The sequence below is a fragment of the Crotalus tigris genome, unplaced genomic scaffold, assembly GCF_016545835.1.
Source record: "Crotalus tigris isolate CLP2741 ecotype Arizona unplaced genomic scaffold, ASM1654583v1 scf7180000021474.84320, whole genome shotgun sequence".
In the NCBI taxonomy this organism is placed as follows: domain Eukaryota; kingdom Metazoa; phylum Chordata; class Lepidosauria; order Squamata; family Viperidae; genus Crotalus; species Crotalus tigris.
The window spans coordinates 6343-28612 of NW_024098527.1; the positions used below are offsets into that span (position 1 = coordinate 6343).

At 41.4% G+C, this 22270-nt stretch overlaps 1 protein-coding gene and 1 long non-coding RNA gene across 3 annotated transcripts; one reads left to right on the forward strand and one right to left on the reverse strand.

Annotated features, from left to right (window-relative positions):
• Nucleotides 1-312: 312 nt before the first annotated feature.
• On the reverse strand, nt 313-20631 carry LOC120296760 (tripartite motif-containing protein 67-like). Its single transcript, XM_039318722.1, has 5 exons — nt 19656-20631; nt 3779-3874; nt 2622-2744; nt 1644-1754; nt 313-814 (listed from the first exon to the last, which is right to left on the reverse strand). Exons 1-5 carry the CDS (start codon nt 20595-20597, stop codon nt 641-643), a joined length of 1446 nt encoding a protein of 481 aa, XP_039174656.1. The 5' UTR covers nt 20598-20631; the 3' UTR covers nt 313-640.
• LOC120296761 lies at nt 20032-21374 on the forward strand. 2 transcript variants are annotated; one of them, XR_005553572.1, is made up of 2 exons: nt 20032-20151; nt 21254-21374. It is a non-coding gene; the product is annotated as an uncharacterized LOC120296761 (long non-coding RNA). The 2 variants fall into 2 exon arrangements; XR_005553571.1 differs by lacking the exon at nt 20032-20151 and adding an exon at nt 20536-20671.
• Nucleotides 21375-22270: the final 896 nt, after the last annotated feature.

A 22270-nucleotide genomic window follows, 5' to 3' on the forward strand; every position in this document is an offset into this window, starting at 1 on the left:
GAACACAGCCAAGCTCCCACCCAATCAGTTCATACCCCACTGGCAGTTAAAAGGAAGAAACAGCTAAGACAACACATTGCTGCTCGAAGCACGAAGCTGAAAACACCAGCCTGAAGATGACGAATGTGACTTCGTCGAAACGTTGCCAAGACACTTCCAATTTTACGTGGGAGAAAACCCGAACAACCAAAGACCTATATATATATATATATATATATATATATATATATATATATATATATATATTTATATTTATATTTATATTTATATTTATATTTATATTTATATTTATATTTACATTGCCCCCAACAATCTGGGTCCTTCTACAAAGCAAAGCTTTAGAGTTTGAGAAAATTATAACTTAGTTAGCATTTTTTATTTTTTAAAAGAATATTAGTTTCCAACTGAAGCTTTTCTACCTGCAAATAGAAAGTATTAAACATTAACTAAGATATCCAGCATTGATTGAGGTTGTTACTTGTACTTCTTGGAATCATGGAAATAGAAATGGAAATTATTCAACATCTAAAAAGTGACTTTCATTTGGAGAATTGAGCCCTAGCTCTTGGTCTGGATTAGAATGACTCTCCCTTTCACAGCTATTCTTTGCAATCCCATACAAAAGGAAAGGGAAATCAGCCTACAAAAGCTCACCCCTACATTTCATCTGAATGAAGTCCAGCTGATGGATTGACTGCAGCAATGGTTCACTGTCCAACGTCAGATCGAATTCAGCAGATACTTTTGGTTCCAGGGCTCCTTTCACCCACTGCTCCTGAGACACTTGAACACGTTTGATTAAAGCATCTGAAATCTGAAAAAGAACACGTTTTGCAGACTAGACAAAGCTATTGAAGAATCAGTTCATCAACTGGAAGGCAAACGATCCCAGTCAATCAAAGAATGGGCCCCCTGAGGCAGGTGAGTCAATTTTGAGAGATTTAGGTCTGAAGACATTTAAATCAAGTAGCAAATATTTTCAGCTAGCTTCTGAAGGTGGGATGCATAGTGAACGCTAATATGTCAATAAACTAATCAATTTCAAATGAGGCTTACAAGAATCCACCTTTCTCCATGTTTCCATCTTTGTCACTGAATTGGATAGAATAAGCCAGTGGTGGCAAACCTATGGCACGGGTACCAGAGGCGGCACTCAGAGCCCTCTCTGTGGGCATGCGCACCATCGCCCCAGCCCCACCTTCCCCCACAACCCCCTCCTCACCAGCAGCCCCCCCCGGAGGACAGTCACTCTCGAGCATGGCCCGCGGGGAGCAGTGCAGACAAGGGCATGGCAGCCAGACAGCAGGGACATGACTGTCTCATGCATTTGATGCTGTGGGGCGCAGGTGGAAGGCGTGGCTGCCATAGCACTGCTGGGCCATGTGGGTGATCTGCGGCAGGCTGTAGAGGCATTGGATGGCCCTGTGGGTGGGAGCGCAGCTGGGGTGGAGTGGGTAGGGGTGGGGGCAGGGGGTGGCGGGGAGGGGCCGGTTTTGGGGCATTCGGTCTCTAAAAGGTTCGCTATCACTGGAATAAGCTATATAAAAATATATATGAGGCTATTATGACAGCATTTATCACTGCCAAATTAGAATCCTTCATAAGAGATTGGTCATTTATCACTAAGACAAATGATAACTTACCTGTAAGAAACCAGAAGGATCATTTTCTTTGATTACTTCTAGACAATATTCCATAAGTCCTGTGGACTGTCGCAGTTTTAGAGTACAGTGGTTTATCTGGTCCCATACAACCTAGGGAGGGAAAATGCCTGTTGATCTCTCCAGCATTCACTGAACTGAAGAAATATTTTTGGAAACACTACCGTAGCAGAAGGGAGAAGAATTTGATGGAATAATATTTGCTTAGACCAGTGGTTCTCAACCTTTTTAATGCCGCGACCCCCAACCGGTCGTAAGTTGAGGACTACTCAACCGGTCGTAAGTCGAGGACTACTCAACTGGTGCAGCACCGTTTGCAGAATGGGACTTTTGGCGGGCTCGGCAGGGCAGAGACAGCCTGGACAATTCCCATTGGCTTTTGAAAACCAATAGAATTAGACTCTATTCAAGAGAGTCTATTCTATTTGCTTTCAAAAGCCAATAGAATAAAAGGGAGTAGCACAGCTAAGGAAAAGGGGGAAAAAATGGCGGACTGAGTTGTTTGGTGACCCCCGTGAAATGGTCGTTCGACCCCAAATGGGGTCCCGACCCACAGGTTGAGAACCACTGGCTTAGACAAACATATTGATATCAACTTCTTTTTCAATAGCTCCAACTATAAGCTCTAGGTAGGTCCTGATATTAGGGTGGTCAAATGACATAATAAGGCAAGTTCAATTTGCAGGGAAAGATTTTAAAAACATTCAGGATCCATTTATATTTATGGCTGAATTATCTGAATCACAAAGGTGTGTGACCTGTGGTTTCACATATATAGATTAGATATGGCAAATTAGGGCCTAGGACTACAAAGGATTTTTTGGTAAGCTCTTTGCTCATAAGATTCAGTACTGATACTGAATAATCAATGTGAAGCTTTAGAGCTATGCATTCAAGAACATGGATTTTAAAGATGATCAGGCTCCTTTATCCAGCAGATATGAATAAAGTTTTCATCACCTTTAGCTTGTGCTCCCGCTCTTTGGTAACTTTTGTGAGCAGTTTGGCCTTCTGGCGAGTCAAAGCATCAACTAAAGCATCACACTGAGCAACCAGACAAGCTTCATAGTCCAAGCCATTTTCCTAAAAAAAAGAAGTAGGACACCATTTACCTTTATAATCATATTCTGAGAACACCAAAACTACTGTGGGTAACTAACAGTTATTTTTCTGCTCTTTTCTAAACACTTTGGAATCATACAGGATATTCTTAATAACTAGCTAGTGCCCTGAAAACATATAGTTACTGCTATAAAATGTCCACAAGTATATTACTAAGAGGATGATTCTGACAGAAGATAAAAATATCCTTTCCTAACTTGGCACCATTAAATGTTTATATAAACTCTTGGGTGTTATTAATCAGACTTGTTTCCTTCCTTCCTTCCTTCCTTCCTTCCTTCCTTCCTTCCTTCCTTCCTTCCTTCCTTCCTTCCTTCCTTCTTCACATTTGAACAGCCCATCTTTCTCATTTTCCTGTGCAAATCCTTTTCCTGATATGCTGACATTGAGAAATTCAGCTATGGGAATCACATCCATGATAATTCACAGATCCTGTTCATTTCAATGAAATCCATATATGATATTGTGGATTTTTGGTACATGGGTTCTGGACTAGTAAGGTAGTGTAGGCTTTGAGTGGAAAACACCATAAAGATGCAGGTTTCACAATCGTGTTCAATTAGATACATATCAATGTATTCTCACGCCATACTATCATTCATACACATTCATTTCTCTCTCTCTAATATACAAGCTGACATAGGTACATTTGATGCCCATGTCTTGCATATCTGCACCTGCTCCCTGAAAATAAAGAAGAAGCAAGATTGCCAAATAAAAGAGAAATAATGAAGATTTTTCTTCCCAGCAAATTAACCTGAAGACCACTGTGGGAAACCAATGGGTTGAGGAATGGAGTTGAAGGTAAATTTCCCATTATGATCTGTGATTCCAAGTGTTGGGTTGGAAACTATGGCTTTTATTGACTTGGCTTAGCTACTTAACCAGCAACACTGCAATTACACAAAAAATTGCCCAGTAGACTTGCCATTGTAGAGTTTTATTATGGCCATTCAAAACAATGTTTAAAAAAGCTCAAATTCTATATTCATTACCTGTATCTGCTGTAAAATATTTTTCAGTTGCACCAAAAATTCTTTTGCTTCCTTTGCTTTGTCTGAAATGCCATTCAAAGCTTGGGACAGTTGTGCCTGGAAGAAATAAAAAATTAAATTATCCACCACAATTCAGGCCTGCTTGCCTGCCTTTCTATTTCAAGCCCTGGCAATTGTACATAAAAAGATTGAGATTTTACTTAAGAGGTGGGTGGGGGATGAAGACTGGGAACTAGGATCATGGGGACCCAGATTCAAGTCCACCTTCAACCATGGAAGCTCAATGGATAACTTCAGCTACTTGTTCTCTCCTCCCAATACATCTCAGTGGCTTCTTGTGGGATAAAATGGGAGAAAGTAAAACTATGTATGTCCCCTTAAGCTTCTGGAGAAAAGGTAGGAAATCAAATAAATTAATAAAAAGCAGTATCACCGTTATGTTTTTCTTGGCATATTATTTTGCAAAACCTATAGGCCTGTGGTGGCAAACCTATGGCATGTGTGCCATAGGTAGCACTCAGAGCCCTCTCTGTGGGCACGCGTGCCGTCGCCCCTGTCTTAGGTCTGCAGCTGGGTTTTATAAACCCTTTTTGCTTTAGGCCTCCACCGCCATGTGCAAAAAAAATAGATTCAATCAATCAATCAATTTCAATTTCTCGCGGGAAAAAAAATTGATTTGATTGAACTTTTTAGTCCCAACCAGTCTGCCGTTACCACTGCAGCCACGCCCACCCAATGGGCCACGCCCACTCAGCACACGACGCTACATAGGTGGGGTTTGGGTTGCAGTTTGGGCACTCGGTCTCTAAAAGGTTGGCCATCACTGCTATAGACCATTCCACTCTGTTGGCTCTATATGGTATACATGCGCCCAATACATAATGGGAATAGAATAGAATTCTTTATTAGCCAAGGAATTTGTATCTAGTGCATAAACTCTGTGTGTATGTGTGTGTGTGTGTGTGTATACAAAATGTATATATATATTTTACAAGCAACAACCAGAAAATATTTTTCCCAGTATAACCAGTGAGTCAATCTCTGTATTCCATGATCCTGAATCTTGGACCATTACATCAAGATATTTGAAATTCCTTACTTGTTCAATGTTCTGCCCTTCTATTACCCATTGTAGCTTTCCTACATTTTTAGCAAATATCATCACGTTAGTCGCATGAAAAATTATTCCAAACCGATACTACCTATAATACTACGCCAAGCTTTTGTGTGCAGGTTGAGGCCAGTTGGAGCTGCATCATCAGCATATAGCAGAAGAGAGACATTCATAGCTGCTAATACAATAGAAAGTGAATTTTGGAGTTACATCTTACTCTAATTCTAGAATTATCATACAATTTCTGAATAATAGCAACTGCTGATCAATATGAGAATCCCCATTTTTTCCATACAAAGGGCCTCAAAATTAAGCCAAATGCTCATTTAAAGACCATATAATGAAAAATACATCTTCAATATATTTTTCAAATGACATAAAACTAGAATATAATTTAATATGGAATGGACAGATCTGAAGCCCACCTGTTCATGGCCTAGGATAGTTTTCGTTCACTAGCCATTCTGGTAATTTCCATTCTAAAGGCCAAATATAAATCTTATTGAAAATGCTAAGGAAACTAATAATCCAATAGCTGACAGGATCAACCCTTTCCCCTTTTCTGAAAATTGGGACACTTAATTCCACTCCCCAATAGTAGGGTATGTATTGCTAGATTGGTCTATATACGAAAATGTGAGGCTAAGTCAGGAACCCGCCAATCAACATTACATTTCAACATTTCAGCTAAGATATAATCATAGCCAGAAGCCTCACCTAACATTAGAATGTTAATAAGCTTCCTTACTTCAAACTCTGAGACTAGCAGCCAGTCAGGGAAGGTCTTATTATATTGCTGTAAATCCATAGGTTCTTCTTCATGAGACTCATAGATAATTTTTAAGGAAACTTCCCACACAACCATTGGGGACTAGCCTGCTGAATGAAATGAGTTATTGTTAGCCACCCAAATACAATTTGCCAAACTAAAGAGGGGATTTCATCTGCAAAGAACAAAGGTTGTCATGGTTTCATTCGAGCTTCTCTCTTTTGAATGATTTGTATTGGTTTATTTTTTTCAATTTTAATAATTTAGAAATGAATATTAGTGCAGAGACTTTGATATACAATGTATGCTAAATTTCTTCTTTCAAGCCATCCCTTGTATCAAGACATTGGTTACCTTGCTTTGTTACCTTGCTTCATCTGCAGAGTTTCTGGAGGCTCTGACTGAGTACATTGGAGAAACTAGGACCTATTCTGGCATTTAGCATGACCTCCTTTATCTCAGGGGTATTTAGAAGTTTTAGGGTTGAAAGGGAGTATCCTAATTTTCATCTCATAAAATCTTTATCTGGGCCTCTACAGATAGATGGGGCTGGGAGAGAAATGTCATATCTGGCTAAGGAACAGGAAAAAAAAGCATCATTCTCTTCCCTCCCAATTCTCTCAAATAATTGCAAGCACAACAGATTTTATATATTGCCTTTGGATGGTGTTGGAATACTGTAAGAAGGAAAACTTTACTTTCATGCCAGTGCAGCTAATGATGCTTTCAGTTGTCTCCATGGGTTAGATGGAGATTAAGGCAATGCTGGAGGAACAAGGCAGAACACTGGTGAGGTTGGGGGCATGATTATCCCATGGTTAAATATAAGGGTTGTCAAGGCCAGACAAACACATACACACTATGCCAGTGGTGGTTAACCTATGGCACGGGTGCCAGAGGCGGCACTCAGAGCCCTTTCTGTGGGCACGCGCACCATCGCCCTAGTCCTAGGCCTTCAGCTGGGTTTTATAAAACCTTTTCGCTTTAGGCCTCTGCGGCCGTGTGCAAAAAAAAAAAAAGGGGGGGGTTCAATCAATCAGTCAATTTCAACTTCTCACGGGGAAAAAAATCTTGCAAAGTTGGAATTGATTGATTGAACTTTTTAGTCTTACCCAGTCTGCCGTTACCACTGCAGCCACGCCCAGCCAATGGGCCACACCCAGCTGGCACCTGACGATGCATAAGTGGGTTTTGGGTTGCAGTTTGGGCACTCGGTCTCTAAAAGGTTCGCCATCACTGCACTATGCTCTTTTAAATAGGCAGGCTGTCTCTTATCATAGGAGCATCCAAATATCTTGGCAAACAACCAAAGTAAATATTTAGCTATACTTTTGAAAATTATCATCAATATTCTCTGCAGTCTACAAACTCTTTCACATTATACTGAAAGATTTCCTTTGGAACTAAGTGGGGATGTTGTAAATGTCACTGAGGGTCCCTACACCTGCATTCAAGCAATGACTGTAGCAGGGCTGGGTTATTTTTCAGAGAATTTTCTTAACCACTTATGCCTAAACCTGACAATAAAGCAGCCTATGCAACAGCAGGTCTTCTATTGATTCTTTGAATAACCATCAATTCTGCTATTCCTTCTCAAATAAGGGTTCATTTGTTATCCTGGGGCTAACAGCTGCAACAGAGTATTATTGATTTCTCTCTGATCTTGTTGCTGACTGCAATTTACAGGTTTTGGGACTATTGAGGCCGGCTTTGCACGCTATTTCAGAAAAGCCAAATAATGGCATTGTCATTTCTACAATAACTACTTTACAGGATAAGACCAACAACCAGCTCTCAGAAGCCACCTAGAGGTCTCTTCAAAGAGAAGCATGAGCAAATGGCCCTCTCTATCAATGGGCTGCAGTTACTAATTAAAATAATAAAAACCTGTTGGGATACTAACCAATTTGGCCTGCTACATTATTATGTATATTAAATTTTAACTCCATCTTTATTATTTGCCATTCTTGAACCTATGTATCCATCTAGGAAGCATATACTACTCAAAGAGGTAGATATATTTTAACAGAACAAAGAGCTTGCCAAGCTTTTTGTTAAGCGCAATACATTGTTAAATGTGCAAGTCACAGTAAACAGCATGATTGAAGTTGATTGTATTAACGGATTGCCTTTGTACTGTATGTACTATAGGCCCCCTGCTATTCTGCGGCTGTCACGATTGGGGGTACTAGGTGTTACAGAAAGAGAAGCTGCCTTTTTGTTTTTCTGTGGGAATGGAGGGTATACATACCTCAATTATTTCAGTTCTAGTAATTTCATTGTTTTTAAAATAGTAAAAATAAAATTTTAAGGATGCAAACAAAAGATAGATCTCTGCCTACAGCTACTGTTTGGGACTTATGCTGGTACTCTAATTCTCAAGGATTTAGTTACATCAAGTCACATTTCAGGAAAACAGATCCTTTGCCATGGTCACCCAAGAGAAATGGCTTCAGCCTCACTAGATTCAATGTACCATGTTGGTCAACATTGAGCAATTAAAAAAAACCAAAACAATTGGGTTACTTTTGAGTTCTTCAGCAATTCAAATACAGGTCATCTCAGAAGATATGGTCTTCATGTGATGCAACACTTATCCAGCCAACATTTTGTACCCAGCATCCCCATTTTGTATAGAGACATTTCTTTGTGGTTCTAAAAGTTGTCTCTTAAAAAGCAAAGTAAATCAGGCAAATTGGGCAGTTACCAACCTCTGGCTTTTAAATCAATTAAAGCATACTGATTTGCATTATTGTAATCGTAATATATCAACATAGAGATAGATGCTCAAATTAATGTTCCAGTCCAATCTATCTAAAAGGCAGCAGCTGAAGCAGGCTGCTCAAAGATCTTGTCTAAGACATAGGGGCAAAATCACCTAGCTTAACTGCTCATCCACAAAATTTGAGACTATACACCTAGCCCTTTCCTGAGCCAGAGTTTTTCCAAGGTAATACTAATAAGGGTAAATCAATGTCTCATATTATTTTTCTTACTGTTCAAGTGTTCTGTGCAAGCTTCTGAGAAAACCCAGGTGCATTGTTTTATTACTTTGAATAAATTTCAGTCAACAATTTTAATTACTTCCTGTATCCTCAATTTGCATCTCCTTTTAATCTTTGTATTGCTTTCATTAAACTTTCTGAGGGCTAAACTTTGCTTGGCTCAAATAAGAATATCCATCTGCGTCATACTATGAAACATCTCCCCTCTTGTTTATCATTACATCTTCTGATCGGGCGTTCTGCAAATTAAGCATTCACTATGTGAGGGAGAAGCACTTTTTTTTTTTAACCTGCTATGAGTCTAGAGTATTGCTAAGCAGTTTCAACAGGAACTATATTATTATAATATATGTAGATAGTAAGGATGAGAAAAAATATTTCATCCACCTTCCTGTATTTGATATTGCTAGGATATTTAATTTAATAGCTGGAAGAGTAAAGTGTATAATGGGCCAGAACATACAGCTGTAGTTGATTGGTTGGAGAAAGCTGGCTCCTGCATGAGGCAATCTACGTTATGATTGGTTGCTGTGGATGTAAATAGGGAATTCCCTTTTTTTCCCACCTTTTTCCAAAGTGCTCTGTTTGCTCTGTGATTTATCTCATAATGCAGTGATGTGCCAGACTATTTGTTTTCCGTAAATATGCATATAAAATATATTTATTTATATAGTACTACAAGTTCGTGTCAGCATCTCTGACTTCATTTGGAGACCAGCTGTACAATTCCCTGACAGATATGTTGACTGGATAATTCTGGAAGTCGAAGTGCACATATCTGAAAGTTGCCAGTTTGAGATAAACTGCTGTAGAGTATCTTTTCTGAACCTGAAGCCTCCCCTGATATTTGATTATTAAAATCTAGGGAAAAGGAGGGCCATCAATCTGAAGAGCACCTATTGCTGTTATAAAACAGGCTGTTTTATAATCTGATAGATTATATATGGAGAATCCGAAGCAAGAGCACCACTACCACATTACACAAAGTTGTTTCCTGCTTTGAAGTAAAGTTTTCTTGTGGGAAAAAAAAACACCAATCATTGGGTTATTAAATAAATGGAAACTTTCATTTCTATTAGAACATCATCACAAGGCTAATCAAATGGGTAACACCTTCTTGTATAGCTCCATTGGAACTCAATGACTGTCATTCTGTCTGTCTGGTATTGTCACTCCTTTAGCAACCACCTGTATAGCTGAACAGGCATCTGCTTTTATATTCAGGTTGTAAGAACAGAATTCTGAGTCTGCTTGCCTTTTCAGAAAAGGATGGAAACATCTGGCTCTTGAATATTTCTGTAGTTTTTATGACCAGTCAGAGATCTCTTGCAAAACATCAGAATGGAAGCCATTCTTGCCATTGTCTAAAGGCCTTGATCTGGCAGAACAGCCAATAATCTCTTAATCCCAGGTCATAAATTTTCAGTCTACATTTTCATACCAAAATGTACTGAATTGCACAACAATTTAGACTAAGGTCCCCATGGAAAAGGTCTATGATTCAATAATTTAATAAACTGGAATAGTCAAAAAATTTTCTTTACCTAGACGACAGACTTCTTGATTATTTCTACATAGCTGTATTACCTCATCAGCAGACACATTTGCTAATTCAGTGGCTTTAAATTATTCATAATGTAATTTAAGTTCAAGAAGTACTTAACATATATATGGGCAGAAAGAGAATCCATTTGCAAAAGAATTGCTGCTAGCATATACTTACAGTAGATCAATATTTGCTATTACCTCCTACCAAAGGCCCATGTATCCATAAGTGTTGATGAAAAGTACCGCCCAAATCAACACATGGCAGTTTCCAGTTCTGGCCCAGACACTATAGTCAACTTGGAGAGGCTGTCAATGATGGAGAACAGCACCATGCATTTAAATTGCTGCAAGTTTTACACATGTGACTTTAATATGCAGATTATTTGAAACATAGCATTTGGTGAGAGTGCCTTTGCCTCCTTGACAACATAGTAAACCTATTCCAAGTATATTGTACAAGGATAATTAATACTTGCAGAAACACAAGATAATCACTATTATCACAAAATTAGTTAATTTATGTCTATTTTTCTCAGAGGCAAAAAGAAGACAAATCTACATTTTATATCGATTTTGGATGAGTTCATACAGTGTGGTAAAATAAAATAAAATTAGATTTGATAGTTAGTGGTGGAAATCCAACCGTATTAAGCTGCAGTATATCTGCTTGGGCAAAGCACTGTTAAATTCAGTTTAACTATTCTATTATTGTTTATAATTGATGTAACTTTATTAAACTTCAGTTGCAGGCAATTGTAAACAGTTTGTAATTCAGAATAGCATCATAAAAATCAACAGATTAAAACAGTACAATAGGACCTTCTGGAATAACCAGGTTTTCTCAAGCTTCCAAAATACTACTAGGGAAGGACTCTTCTTGCCTTCAGAGGGAAATTATTTCATAAGATGGGAGCTCCAAAAGAGAAATTCTGTTCCCTTTTAATTAGTGCGGTCTTCATGTTCTCTCTCTTTGGATGTCCCTCTACAGGAGGCACACTCTATTCACAACTCTTAAGATACACAGATTCTACTTAGACCACCTGTTCCCAGAGCTACTCAGAACCCAGGTCATGTAAAGCTTTATAGATAATTACATGAACCTCCAACTGCAGTTGGAAACAGCAACCAAGAAAACTCAATAGCTGCATATTATAAAGCAGTAATGTGACAGCTCTGTTACCATACATGCAGTCAGATTTTGTACTACCTGAAGTTTTCAAGTGATGTTTAAGGGCAACCCAATGAGGAATGAATCACAAGTTAATCAAGGGGTGTTAAAGTTGCGAGTTACTATCTCCAGTGCATCTCACTCCAGAAGAGGCTATAGTTGGGCAAAAACGTTCCTGTACATGGCCTCAACTTGCTCCATAAAGAAGAATTGTGAGTCCATGAGGACCTGAAAGTTGTTAGCCTGCTCTTTTCAAAAAAAGCACAATCCTATCTAGATTTCAAAGTTAGTAGAATTCTGAAGCCTTTTGGTTTCTGAATTAGCAGCCATTCTGTCTGACTAAAGTTGACTCTGAACCCTTTTCTTCCCATTCAGATCCTGACAGACTGGATTAGGACTTCCACCGCATTTGCTATATGGTTGGTGCTGCACATTGATGATACATCAGCCCAAACCAATAAATGGCTTTACCCAATAACTTTGTGTAAAGATTAAATTAAATGCAGGAGACAAACAAGCCCCGAGGCACTTCACATGGGAGCATCCAATAGCTTTCTCCTCCTTCTTCAGAATCACCAACTGGAAACCTCTGTTCAGGAAGGAGTAGACTCCAATGCCAAAAGCCTCCTTCCAATTCTCAACCCTTACAAGCATTCCAAGAAGGATAGTGTGACAAACAATATTGAAAGATAGCAGTGGGAATGGTCTTGAAAGACGGGGAAGAGCTGCTACAAGATAAGAGTCACATAATGGGGGCTTGTACCCGGGCCAAGCAAATAATGTGAAGAAAGGACTCAGACAAGCCCTTCCCTAATTCATGAAAAGATACAGTTAAGGAGGGGAAAGAACATTCAGATAGATTTTGTTACTACAGATGTTACAGTGAACATAGTTCTGACCTATATAGCATCAATTTTTTAGTCTGATCTACCTTGTTGGATTGTGATGGAATGTCTAATAGACCCTAGGAATACAGAGGAAAGAGCAGGACCATCCCAGAAAAAAAAAAATCCTCGTTCAGGGGAGAAGCATGAGAAAAAGAGTCAGAGTAACTCCGACAATTATGATCTGGAGAACTGCTGTGGCAGGTTTTCAAAATTCTGTTACTAGCAATTACATTCATTCCAGCTTCTGAGTTGAGTTTGCCAGCCTTGAAGGAATTAACACAAGCAGACAAACACCTCTTTCAAAAATCATCTCACTTCTACTTCCCATAAGGAGATATTGATTATTGATTATCTCTTTGTCACCTCCCAAAGTATTAAGGATAACAAGAGGAAACAGACCAGACATCACAAAAGATCCTGTCCACTTTCTCAAAATCCACAAGCTCAAAAAACACCCAGGTAAAACTGCAAGCTTTGAATGTGCCAGGTGAATTCAGTCCTTACATTTAATTATGTCATTAAAATGAAGGGGTAACTTGAAATGTTGCTTCCATTGAAGCACTTTGTGATAAATTGCTTTTAACAACCATTACTTCAAATGCAATTTAAACTTTATATTTTTTTGAAATACTACTTACTCTAGAACACCTTTAAATATTTGATCAACAGATCACCCTTTTAAAAACATTAATACTGTGTCTTAGCTTTGTATGTATATACTAGTAATAGTAATAGTAGTAAAGTTGGAAGGGACCTTGGAGGTCATCTAGTCCAACCCCCTGCTCAGGCAGGAAACCCTACACCATTTCGGACAAATGGCTGTCCAGTCTCTTCTTTAAAACTTCCAGTGTTGGAGCATTTACTGCTTCTGGAGGCAGGCTGTTCCACTGATTAATTGTGCTCACTGTCAGGAAGTTTCTCCTTAGTTCTAGGTTGCTTCTCTCCTTGATTAGTTTCCACCCGTTGCTTCTTGTCCTGCCTTCAGGTGCTTTGGAAAATAGCTTAATTCCCTCTTCTTTATGGCAGCCCCTGAGATATGGGAATACTGCTATCATGTCCCCCCTTGTCCTTCTCTTCGTTAAACTAGACATACCCAATTCTCGCAACCGTTCCTTATATGTTTTAGCCTCCAGTCCCCCAATCATCTTTGTTGCTCTTCTCTGTACTCTTTCTAGAGTCTCAACATCTTTTTTACATCGTGGTGACCAAAACTGGATGCAGTATTCCAAGTGTGGCCTTACCAAGGCATTGAAGAGTGGTATTAATCCTTCATGTGATCTTGATTCTATCCCTCTGTTAATGCAGCCTAGCACTGTGTTGGCCTTTTTGGCAGCTGCAGCACACTGCTGGCTCATATTTAGGTGATTGTCTACTAGGACTCAGAGGTCCCTCTCACAGTTATTATTATTGAGTGCCACCTATGCTGTACTTGTGCATTTGGTTTTTCTTGCCTAAATGTAGAACCTTGCTTTTTTCACCATTGAATTTCATTTTGTTAGTTAGTGCCCACTGTTCAAGTCTGTCCAGATCCTTCTGTATCTTAAGCCTGTCTTCTGGAGTGTTGGCTATTCCTGCCAGCTTGGTGTCGTCTGCAAATTTGATGAGTTCCCCATCTATCCCCTCGTCCAAATCGTTGATGAAGATCCACTTCTAATTCCATTTACATCATAATATTCCAGGGCAGAAATTGTTTATAGGGATAAATAATATAATTTATGACTAGGCATTTGATCTCCAACCAAATGAAATCTAAGGAAGGAAGGAAGGAAGGAAGGAAGGAAGGAAGGAAGGAAGGAAGGAAGGAAGGAAGGAAGGAAGGAAGGAAGGAAGGAAGGAAGGAAGGAAGGAAGGGTCTCTCTCATCTTTTGCAATATAGGAAGCCAGAATGGCCAATGATCAAATCTAATAGATGTCTTCCACCGACACCAGTCACCCATTCCTATAACATGATAATAATAATGTTGTACTTTGAAGCATTAAGAGTATTCCATGTTCATTTGCTCAGTAATCTTTACAATAACCCTGTAAATAGGTCAAGATTATTATCTTTGCATTATGGAAGGAGAGGGCAAGTTAGACTTGTAAATAGTAGGCTATTTATAGTTGGTGAGTCCATGACAGATGGGAGTTGAAGCAAGGGCTTTCTGATTTATAGGATGAGCTTTTCATCCCTAACCTTTTTCATCCCATATTAATCATTGTGGTATGTTAAAATGAAATGATGTATTTATTTTTCATTAATTAAGGAACAAAATAAATACTTTCCACTGTTAATGCCTGGGATCATACTACAGAGCATACTGATGAAATTCTGCTTCAATAATGCTTTGCTCACATTATTCTGCATTAAAAAAACCACTACTGTATCACAAAACGAATATATTTTTATTAGAATAAATTATGCAAGCCCAAAGCTGTGCCCCACGTCTGTAGCTTCATAAAAAAACATTTGTCTTGCAATGCATGACCTCCTTATGAGGCTGGAAAAGGCATCTGAAATTCTAGTGAGCTGCCAACAGCCATAAAAACAGTGCTGGGTTAATTAGATGCCTGACTTGTTTTGCTACAAAGCTGCATTTTGTTTTCCACTCACTGATGGGACTGTTGGTGGAGATAATATATATTTGTCTTTGAATTCTTCCAAACCACCAGATTTTTCCATCTCTCCCCCTTTCAATACCATTACAAATAAACCTGAGATTGACCAGGGCGATCCTGATTGATTTGCAGATTTATTCAAATAATCAAAATGCTATTAACACAGTAATGCTTTATGTTTGCAAGTCTGGAGCTTGCAGGGAACTGTCAGCCAATCAAGTGCTTGCCCTTTAGGGCCAATAGCTGTGCCCGAAGAACAGCCAGCCAATCAGTGCTCACTTCCTATCCTTTTCAGCTTGACAATAACTGAGTGATTTGGCTTAGGTTTCCCTGGCTTTGTGCCTAAAAAGAAATGGTCTCTTGTCCTCTTCCCAAACAGAAAACAAAATATATTACTAGCTTTCCCCCCAGCCTATGAATCATGTGCATGTATTGGCGAATGTTATGTCCCTTCTTTTGCAATAAAATCTCAAAGGCAATTGGAGGAGATTCTGTGCAATGGGAAGGGGACAGTTACAAACAAATGCATGGCTTTGCAACTTCAAAGCCTGCCCACTGGTATGGCTTCAAATCTCCACTGACTCACAAAATCCAAACGTTGGCATCCTGGCAGTTCTGACTGGGGCTCCTTTTCCTAACATTTACAGCAAAGCTCTTTGAACTGGCGGATAAACTGAACAAAAGGTCCCTTTCCAATAGGAGCCCAGCCATCTCCCAATGATACATGTCCCTTCTGAAGCAGCATTCCCAAAAGACTTTGAGATGGCATGATCCTTGAGATGGCCTGAAAGCATGCTCTCCAGGCACAGGGATAGGTCACAATGTCTCAGGGTCATTTCTCCCACAGCAAAGTCCTGATTATGTGATGGAAGGGTGCATCTGCAGGAGCGGAGGGGGAGACTGTTGGCAGCACAGAGCTTTCCCATAAAGAGGCCCAGAATAAGAGACGGTACAATCCTGAACTGGAGGGGGAAGAGAGGAAGAGGTTCAGGATAGCCACACTCCAAAATCTCTCGGGATGTATCTATTGGTAAGAAGGTTATAGCTTTAATTTGGCAAGATTCTATCCATTAGGTGTAAGCAAATAATCAACTGAACTCAATGGGATCTTGCTGTCTCATCTCTGGGCTTGGGCCCGACAGGACATGATGTCATGTGATGCACTAGGGCTGTGATGGTGAACCTATGATATGTGTCAAAGATCACATGCCACAATGGTTTGGATAACATGCCAGCAATCACCCATATCTAACAACCATTCTTGAAAGCACACCTTGTTCTCATGTGATTTTTTGGAGGTGTGGAGGTTGTGCGAGAATGTGAGATTCTCTCAGGCAGCCTATGAACCGTCACACAAGATCACACTCTATTCTCATGCAGTGTTTGGAGAATCCGGTGCTCTTGCGTGACTTCCAGAGAGTTTGGGGACTGCAGGAAAGCACACTCTATTCTTACACAGCCTCCAGAGCCTCCCAAAATCGCACAAGAATGGGATGTGCAGTTTTGGGAGGCTGCAGAAAAGCATTCTCAAGAGCTACTTCAAGAAAGTCCGTCTATAACCCAGAACAGCCTTGGGGAGGCCACAGGAGCCCATAAACAGAAAAATAATACCACGTGACGATACATGAAGATCCTGGGGAGCTCTGGGATACACGGTCAATCACGTTGTTCCCCAAGGTTCACACACCTTCGGGAACAGCACAAGGCACCTTTTTTGAATAGCAGTGGTGGGGCTAGAGCTGAAGAAGGGCCAGGCCTCTACTTCAGGCCTCGTTTCAATTGCCAAATGCCACTATTCAGAGTGACCTAAAGTTTTTTTGGGGGGGGGCAGAGCTAGAGAATTGATTTTCTTTTGTTTGGGAGGGGTGACACACCAGCAAAATCACATTTTGGACTTGCCAAGTCCCAAAGGTTATCATCACTGCAGTAGGGGGCTCATCTTGCCTTATTAAGGCCAGCCATACCTCCACCAGAAAAACCTCTCGGAAAACCCTTTTTTGAAATTGAAGAAAATACAAATTTCTTTTCATCTTTCTGTGGGAAAGATGGAAAATTATTGCTAGTATGATAGAGTGGAAGGAGAATAGGTTGCATATAGGCACACATCGAACAAGGAAACAGCTGTTGGATTGTCTTGAGATACTGAAGAGATGGGAGCCCTCGCTCACCACTCCAGCTCTGTTGAGAAGTCAGTGCAGACTCTTTTTATTGCATTGCAGATTTTTAAAAAGGTCCTTAAGCAAAGTTAGCACATATATATAGAAAGACCATGCGAATAGCCTTTTTTCAGACATGTTACTTTATCAATAAAAGGAGGCTCCTGCATAGTGTGTGTGTATCCGTGTGGGTATGCAGAGTCAAAGCAATCCTACTTCTAAATAAAGGAGCTGATACATTCCCCTGAGGGATGTACATTGTATAAAGTATATATTATTTAGCAATAACAGACATTTCATTGAAGTACAAAGTGAATAATCAATAATCTTCCTTCCTAGCAAGGACAAATGGGCTTAATTAGTTTTCAAGTCAATCTCGAGATCTGCTTAAGAGTAAGGACAACGTAATTGCCCTTAATAAATAACATATGAACATTATTCTAAAGCTCCATCTATGAATAACATACTTTTAATTCACTGTCATAGCCTAAAAGCATTTGCTGCAAATGGTTCAGTGCTCCTGAATTTTAGTATCAAATACAAAATAAAAGAAAAACAAAAAAGGAGCACAAATTGCTTTACTCAATTTATGGTTATTTGTGATTTCAGATAAAAGAGATCCACCTTCTATTCAAAAACGCATCTTGGCTGATTAGAAGTAGTCCTCAACATACAGCCATTCATTTAGTGACCATCTGAAGTTACAACAGCACTGCACTTATGAACAGTGTTCACACTTATAACAGTTGCAGCATTCCCATGGCTTGGGAGCTTGGCAGCTGGCATGCATTTATGACAGTTGCATTATCCAGGGATCACTATTTGTAATCTTCCTGGCTGGCTTTCGACAAGCAAAGTCAATGGGAGAACCTAGATTTGCTTAACGACCACATGATTCACTTAACAACTGCAGTGATTCGCTTAACAATTGTGGCAAAAGAGGTCATAAAATAGGCCAAAATTCACTTAACAACTGTCTTGCTTAGCAAAAGAAATTTGGGGCTCATAAGTCAAAGGCTACCTGAACAAGGAGCATGTGGCTCTTTCTCCAAGGGTTCATCATCTGTTTCATAGTAAAAGATTCTGACCTCTATATGAAAATGGGTTATTTAAAAAATCCTGTTCCGGCATACAAACACGGGAGCCCACTTACACTACGTGTCAGAGTTTTGAGGAAGAGCCCATTCCTTGGTCTTGCTATCATCAGAGAGGTATATTTGGAAGGAACCTGAGAACGCACCTTTTCCCTTGTTGCTCCAAACTTTGAAGCTACCTGCCAGATTGCTTTCCTCTTTTTTGTGTCTGTGAGCAGGCAAACATATTTTTAATTCAGATGGGAAATTGTCTGCTCCAGTCAGTTTTAATTGGCTGCTGTTTCATCCTTTTTACTGATGTTTAATTTGTTTTTTGTTTACCACTTTAGCTTTATTTCTGTATGCTGATTTGTATAGCATTTTTGGATGCACAATCACAAATGTTTTAATTGATTGGTTGTTTTAAACAAAATGTTTAAAAATCTCTTGGGGGAGGGGGGGTTTGGCTGTAAACTTCTTTCTCACAAGGCTTTGCCCAGAATGTATCTTCTCAAAAACCTAAAGAATCACCGATATTCACAGTGGCCTGAATCTTTGGCTCAGAAGGGAGACCTTGAACTATTCTTGTGCTACAGATTGGTGGCTCTGAAGCTGCTATATAAACTTTGCTTGGGAGAAAAGCCAAACCATCCACCTTTGTGACAGATGGCCCAGGAGAGGAATGAGGGCTGTTGAGGCAAGTGGGAAGGTATATTGTTAGTTTCATTTTGCCAATGATACTGAAATAATGTTCAGAACTCATTAACTCACTCCTTTAAAAGGTGAATAAGATCTGTTGCTAAGAGAAGCACAATACAGAATGTAAAGAACTGTGTATACATCTAATCATTAAAAAAACAGGAATGTTTAAAAATGCACATTTAAAGTCAGACAATTTATCCCATGTATGAATACCTTGACAAAGAGAGTTGTTTAAAATTCTCTGCTTTCTTTTCAGATCATGTAAATCATTCTTGTCTTAATAAAAAAAAAGCAGCATTTTTCTAAAATGAAAGGTATCAGTACTAAACTCAGCCTGGCAGCTGCACATAATACAACAATGACCTTGATTTCAATCTTCCATGAATGATATCGGATATAAACGCTGCACTTCCTCAGAGAAATTCTTTGCAGCACTGATGTCATTTATATTTTCTTCCTTTGCTCAGCATTCTGACTCTTATCTGCAATAAAGATGCCCAGGAAAGTTTTAGGGGGAAACTATTCACCCTTGGGAAGTAGCCCAGAGTCACTCTAGACCAGGGATCTTCAAACTTGGCCCTTTTATGACTTGTGGACTTCAATTCCCAGAATTCCTCAGCCACGCATGCTGGCTGAGGAATTCTGGGAGTTGAAGTCCACAAGTCATAAAAGGGCCAAGTTTGAAGACCCCTGCTCTAGACAGTGAGATATATGGCATATGAATTTAATAAATAAACAATTAATAAATTACCATTAGAAAAGGGGCACCCCGTCCTCCTTTAGCAGGTGCTGGGGTAACACGCAGAAGCCTTCGTTGGTTTGCGGAGCAGGGCAGGCGTCCGGTGGGCATGGCTTACCTTGTGTTGTTTCCACATGGCTCCCAGGGCCTTCACGTCATGCTTGGAGTGTTTTCCTTCTTCCAGACATTGGTAACAGACGGGGGTCCGGCAGGTCACACAGTACATGCTGTAGTTCTCCAGCTCATGATCCGCGCACGTTGGAGACTTGCGGGCAGCGCCCGGGCCTTTGCTTCCTCCGCCGCACGCCCCGCCCGCGCCGCTAGGGGCGCTCTGCTGCTGGCTGGGGGGAGGAACCAAGCGGTGCTTGGCGAAAGGCCCACGGGACGGGTGACATTTGACCTGGCAAGCCGAGCAGTAGAGCACCTCGCACTGTTCGCACAACACCGCGGCCGCCTCCGGAGGGCTGCGGTCGCACAGTTGGCACTTGGCCATAGCCGAGGCGGCGGCCCGGCTCTGCTGGTAGCGCTGCACGATGGCCTCCAGGAGGCGGTTGCGCTGGAAGCCGCGCAGGCCGCGAGGATCCAGGGATGCGCTGCGATGGCATTGCGGGCAGGTGAGCGAGGAGCTGGTTCCGCTCCCGCGGGGTCCCGCCAAAGCCGCCGCGGCCGACAATCCCGGAGGCGGCGGTACCAAGGGCAAAACTCGCACGCCGTTAGGAGATTTCAGGCTCGGGGTGTAGGAGCCGTAGCCGCTGTCCGTCTCGCTGTGCAAGCTCACCTTGTCGGCGTGGTCTCCGCCGCCGCCGCCAGCGGTCCCACTGCTTCCGCCGGCGCCACACTCGTAGTCCAGAGAGGCCGGCCCGCTTGTAGCTCCAGCGCCTGGCACTGCCGTTGCCGCAGGGCCCCGAGGGTGCAGCATGGCGGGCAGATGCTGCTCGGACTCTGGCGTTTGTACAGCGATGGTGCGGGCGCAGGGCAGGCAGACATTGTGCGAACAGGGCAAGATGATGGGCTCCCGGAAGAGCGAACCGCAGACGGGGCATTTCAGCTCTTCTTCCATAGCTGCGGCTGCTTTGTGTCCAGACAGCGGAGTAGGGCGGATGGAAGCGATCAACACGAAGGCGGCAAGCTACGGTCAGGCTTCTCGCTGCTCGTCCCGCCACCTTTTCCACCCATATTCCACCGCGCAGCCCTTCTCTGCTTTCAATGGCGCATATGTCGTTGAGGCAGGGGTGGCGGGCCCGGGAACTTCTGTGGTCCGCTGCAGGGCCAGCGTGTGCCCATAGAGGAGCTCAGGCATTTGCTTGGGGCGGCACGATGGGTGGGGGCGGCACAGCAGGTGAAAGCGTGTTGCAGGCGAGAGTGGCAAAAAAAAAACCCCTCAGCGCTTACTGTTTAGGGCGACCATTAGATGGCAGCAAAAAAGTAAGTAGAAAGCTGCATTTCTTTGCTGTCATCTAACGGTTGCCCAGATTTTTGCCGCCCCGATCTGGTTGCCATCGATTGCCACCACCACCACCCCCTCCGCCTTTCCTCAAGAATGCTTCCAGCTATAGCTGCAACTGCTGCTATTTCTCCCCAGGGTGTCTTATGTGATGCAAGGCCTAGGCACCCGAATAGGCTTGCTTCCCATTGTTTGTGGGGCCCATCTGAGAGGTTTGCCTTGGGCCCCAGAGAGCTCTACTTACGCCCCTGTCTTGTCTTCTCCCCGCAAAGATGTCGGAAAGGAATCCGATTTCAGCACTCAGGAGGCGTTGGACAGGTCCTCGTGGGAGAGAGAGAGACGAGTTCAGCACCGCGGCATGTATGGACAGCGTTTTCGGCGAGCGGTTGAGCAGGAAGGAAGCGGATGGACAGTTCCTTTAGATTGAGTTCAACAGCGCCAATGGCCGGATCTGCCTGCTTGGCGTTGCAGCTGCCGCGCTCCAAGCAAGAAGGAAGGGCGGGAGGGACGGTTTTTTTTCTAGTCTCCGCAGCTGCTGCCGCAGCGGGATTGACCTTGCCTGATGGCGGCAGCCAAAGACATGGAAGACGAGTCGGCTATTGTTTATTGCAAAGGAATTTCTTTGCCCTTGGTGGATAGCGTTCGTGCAATAATCCACTTACTTGAATTTTTATTGCATAGAGTTAAAAAAAAAAGAGGGGGGGGAGAATATCGTAAAGGGGGCGGGAGTAGGGTTTTTTTTTCAGCAAATAGATGAGCACTTGCTGTGTGACTGTGAAGGGGGAGCAAGTTTTATTTAAAGGGAGATGTCTTTATACCTTATGTTTATGGCTTTAAAAACCCATTATTTATTGTCCAGATTGACGATGGGAAGGGCAGGGGGAATTTTTTATTTGTATTAGTTTTATTATGCCCAGAGGAAAGAGCCTGCTCTAAACAAATAAACTGGAAAGGCTAGAATGTGACCCCAACATAATAATTATTTTGGTTTTTCAGCTCTCCTGTTACACTGAAGCACCAATTCAGATCACAAAATCAAGCACTTTAACTAAAAGAATAAAAGAGAAATATGGCTTTTTCATTATTATAGGTGGCACATAGGCTGAATGGTGATTGGATGATGGCACTTCAAACACACACAGTCATACATAATGTAGGAAATAGAAATGAAGCGCATTACTGGCAACAAAATCCAGCTTTGTTTCAAGAATAAATCAGAGTTGACAGCTGAATGTGTGTGAGTTGAAAATAATTATTACCAGAAATCTCTCACAGTGGTAAAGCCCATC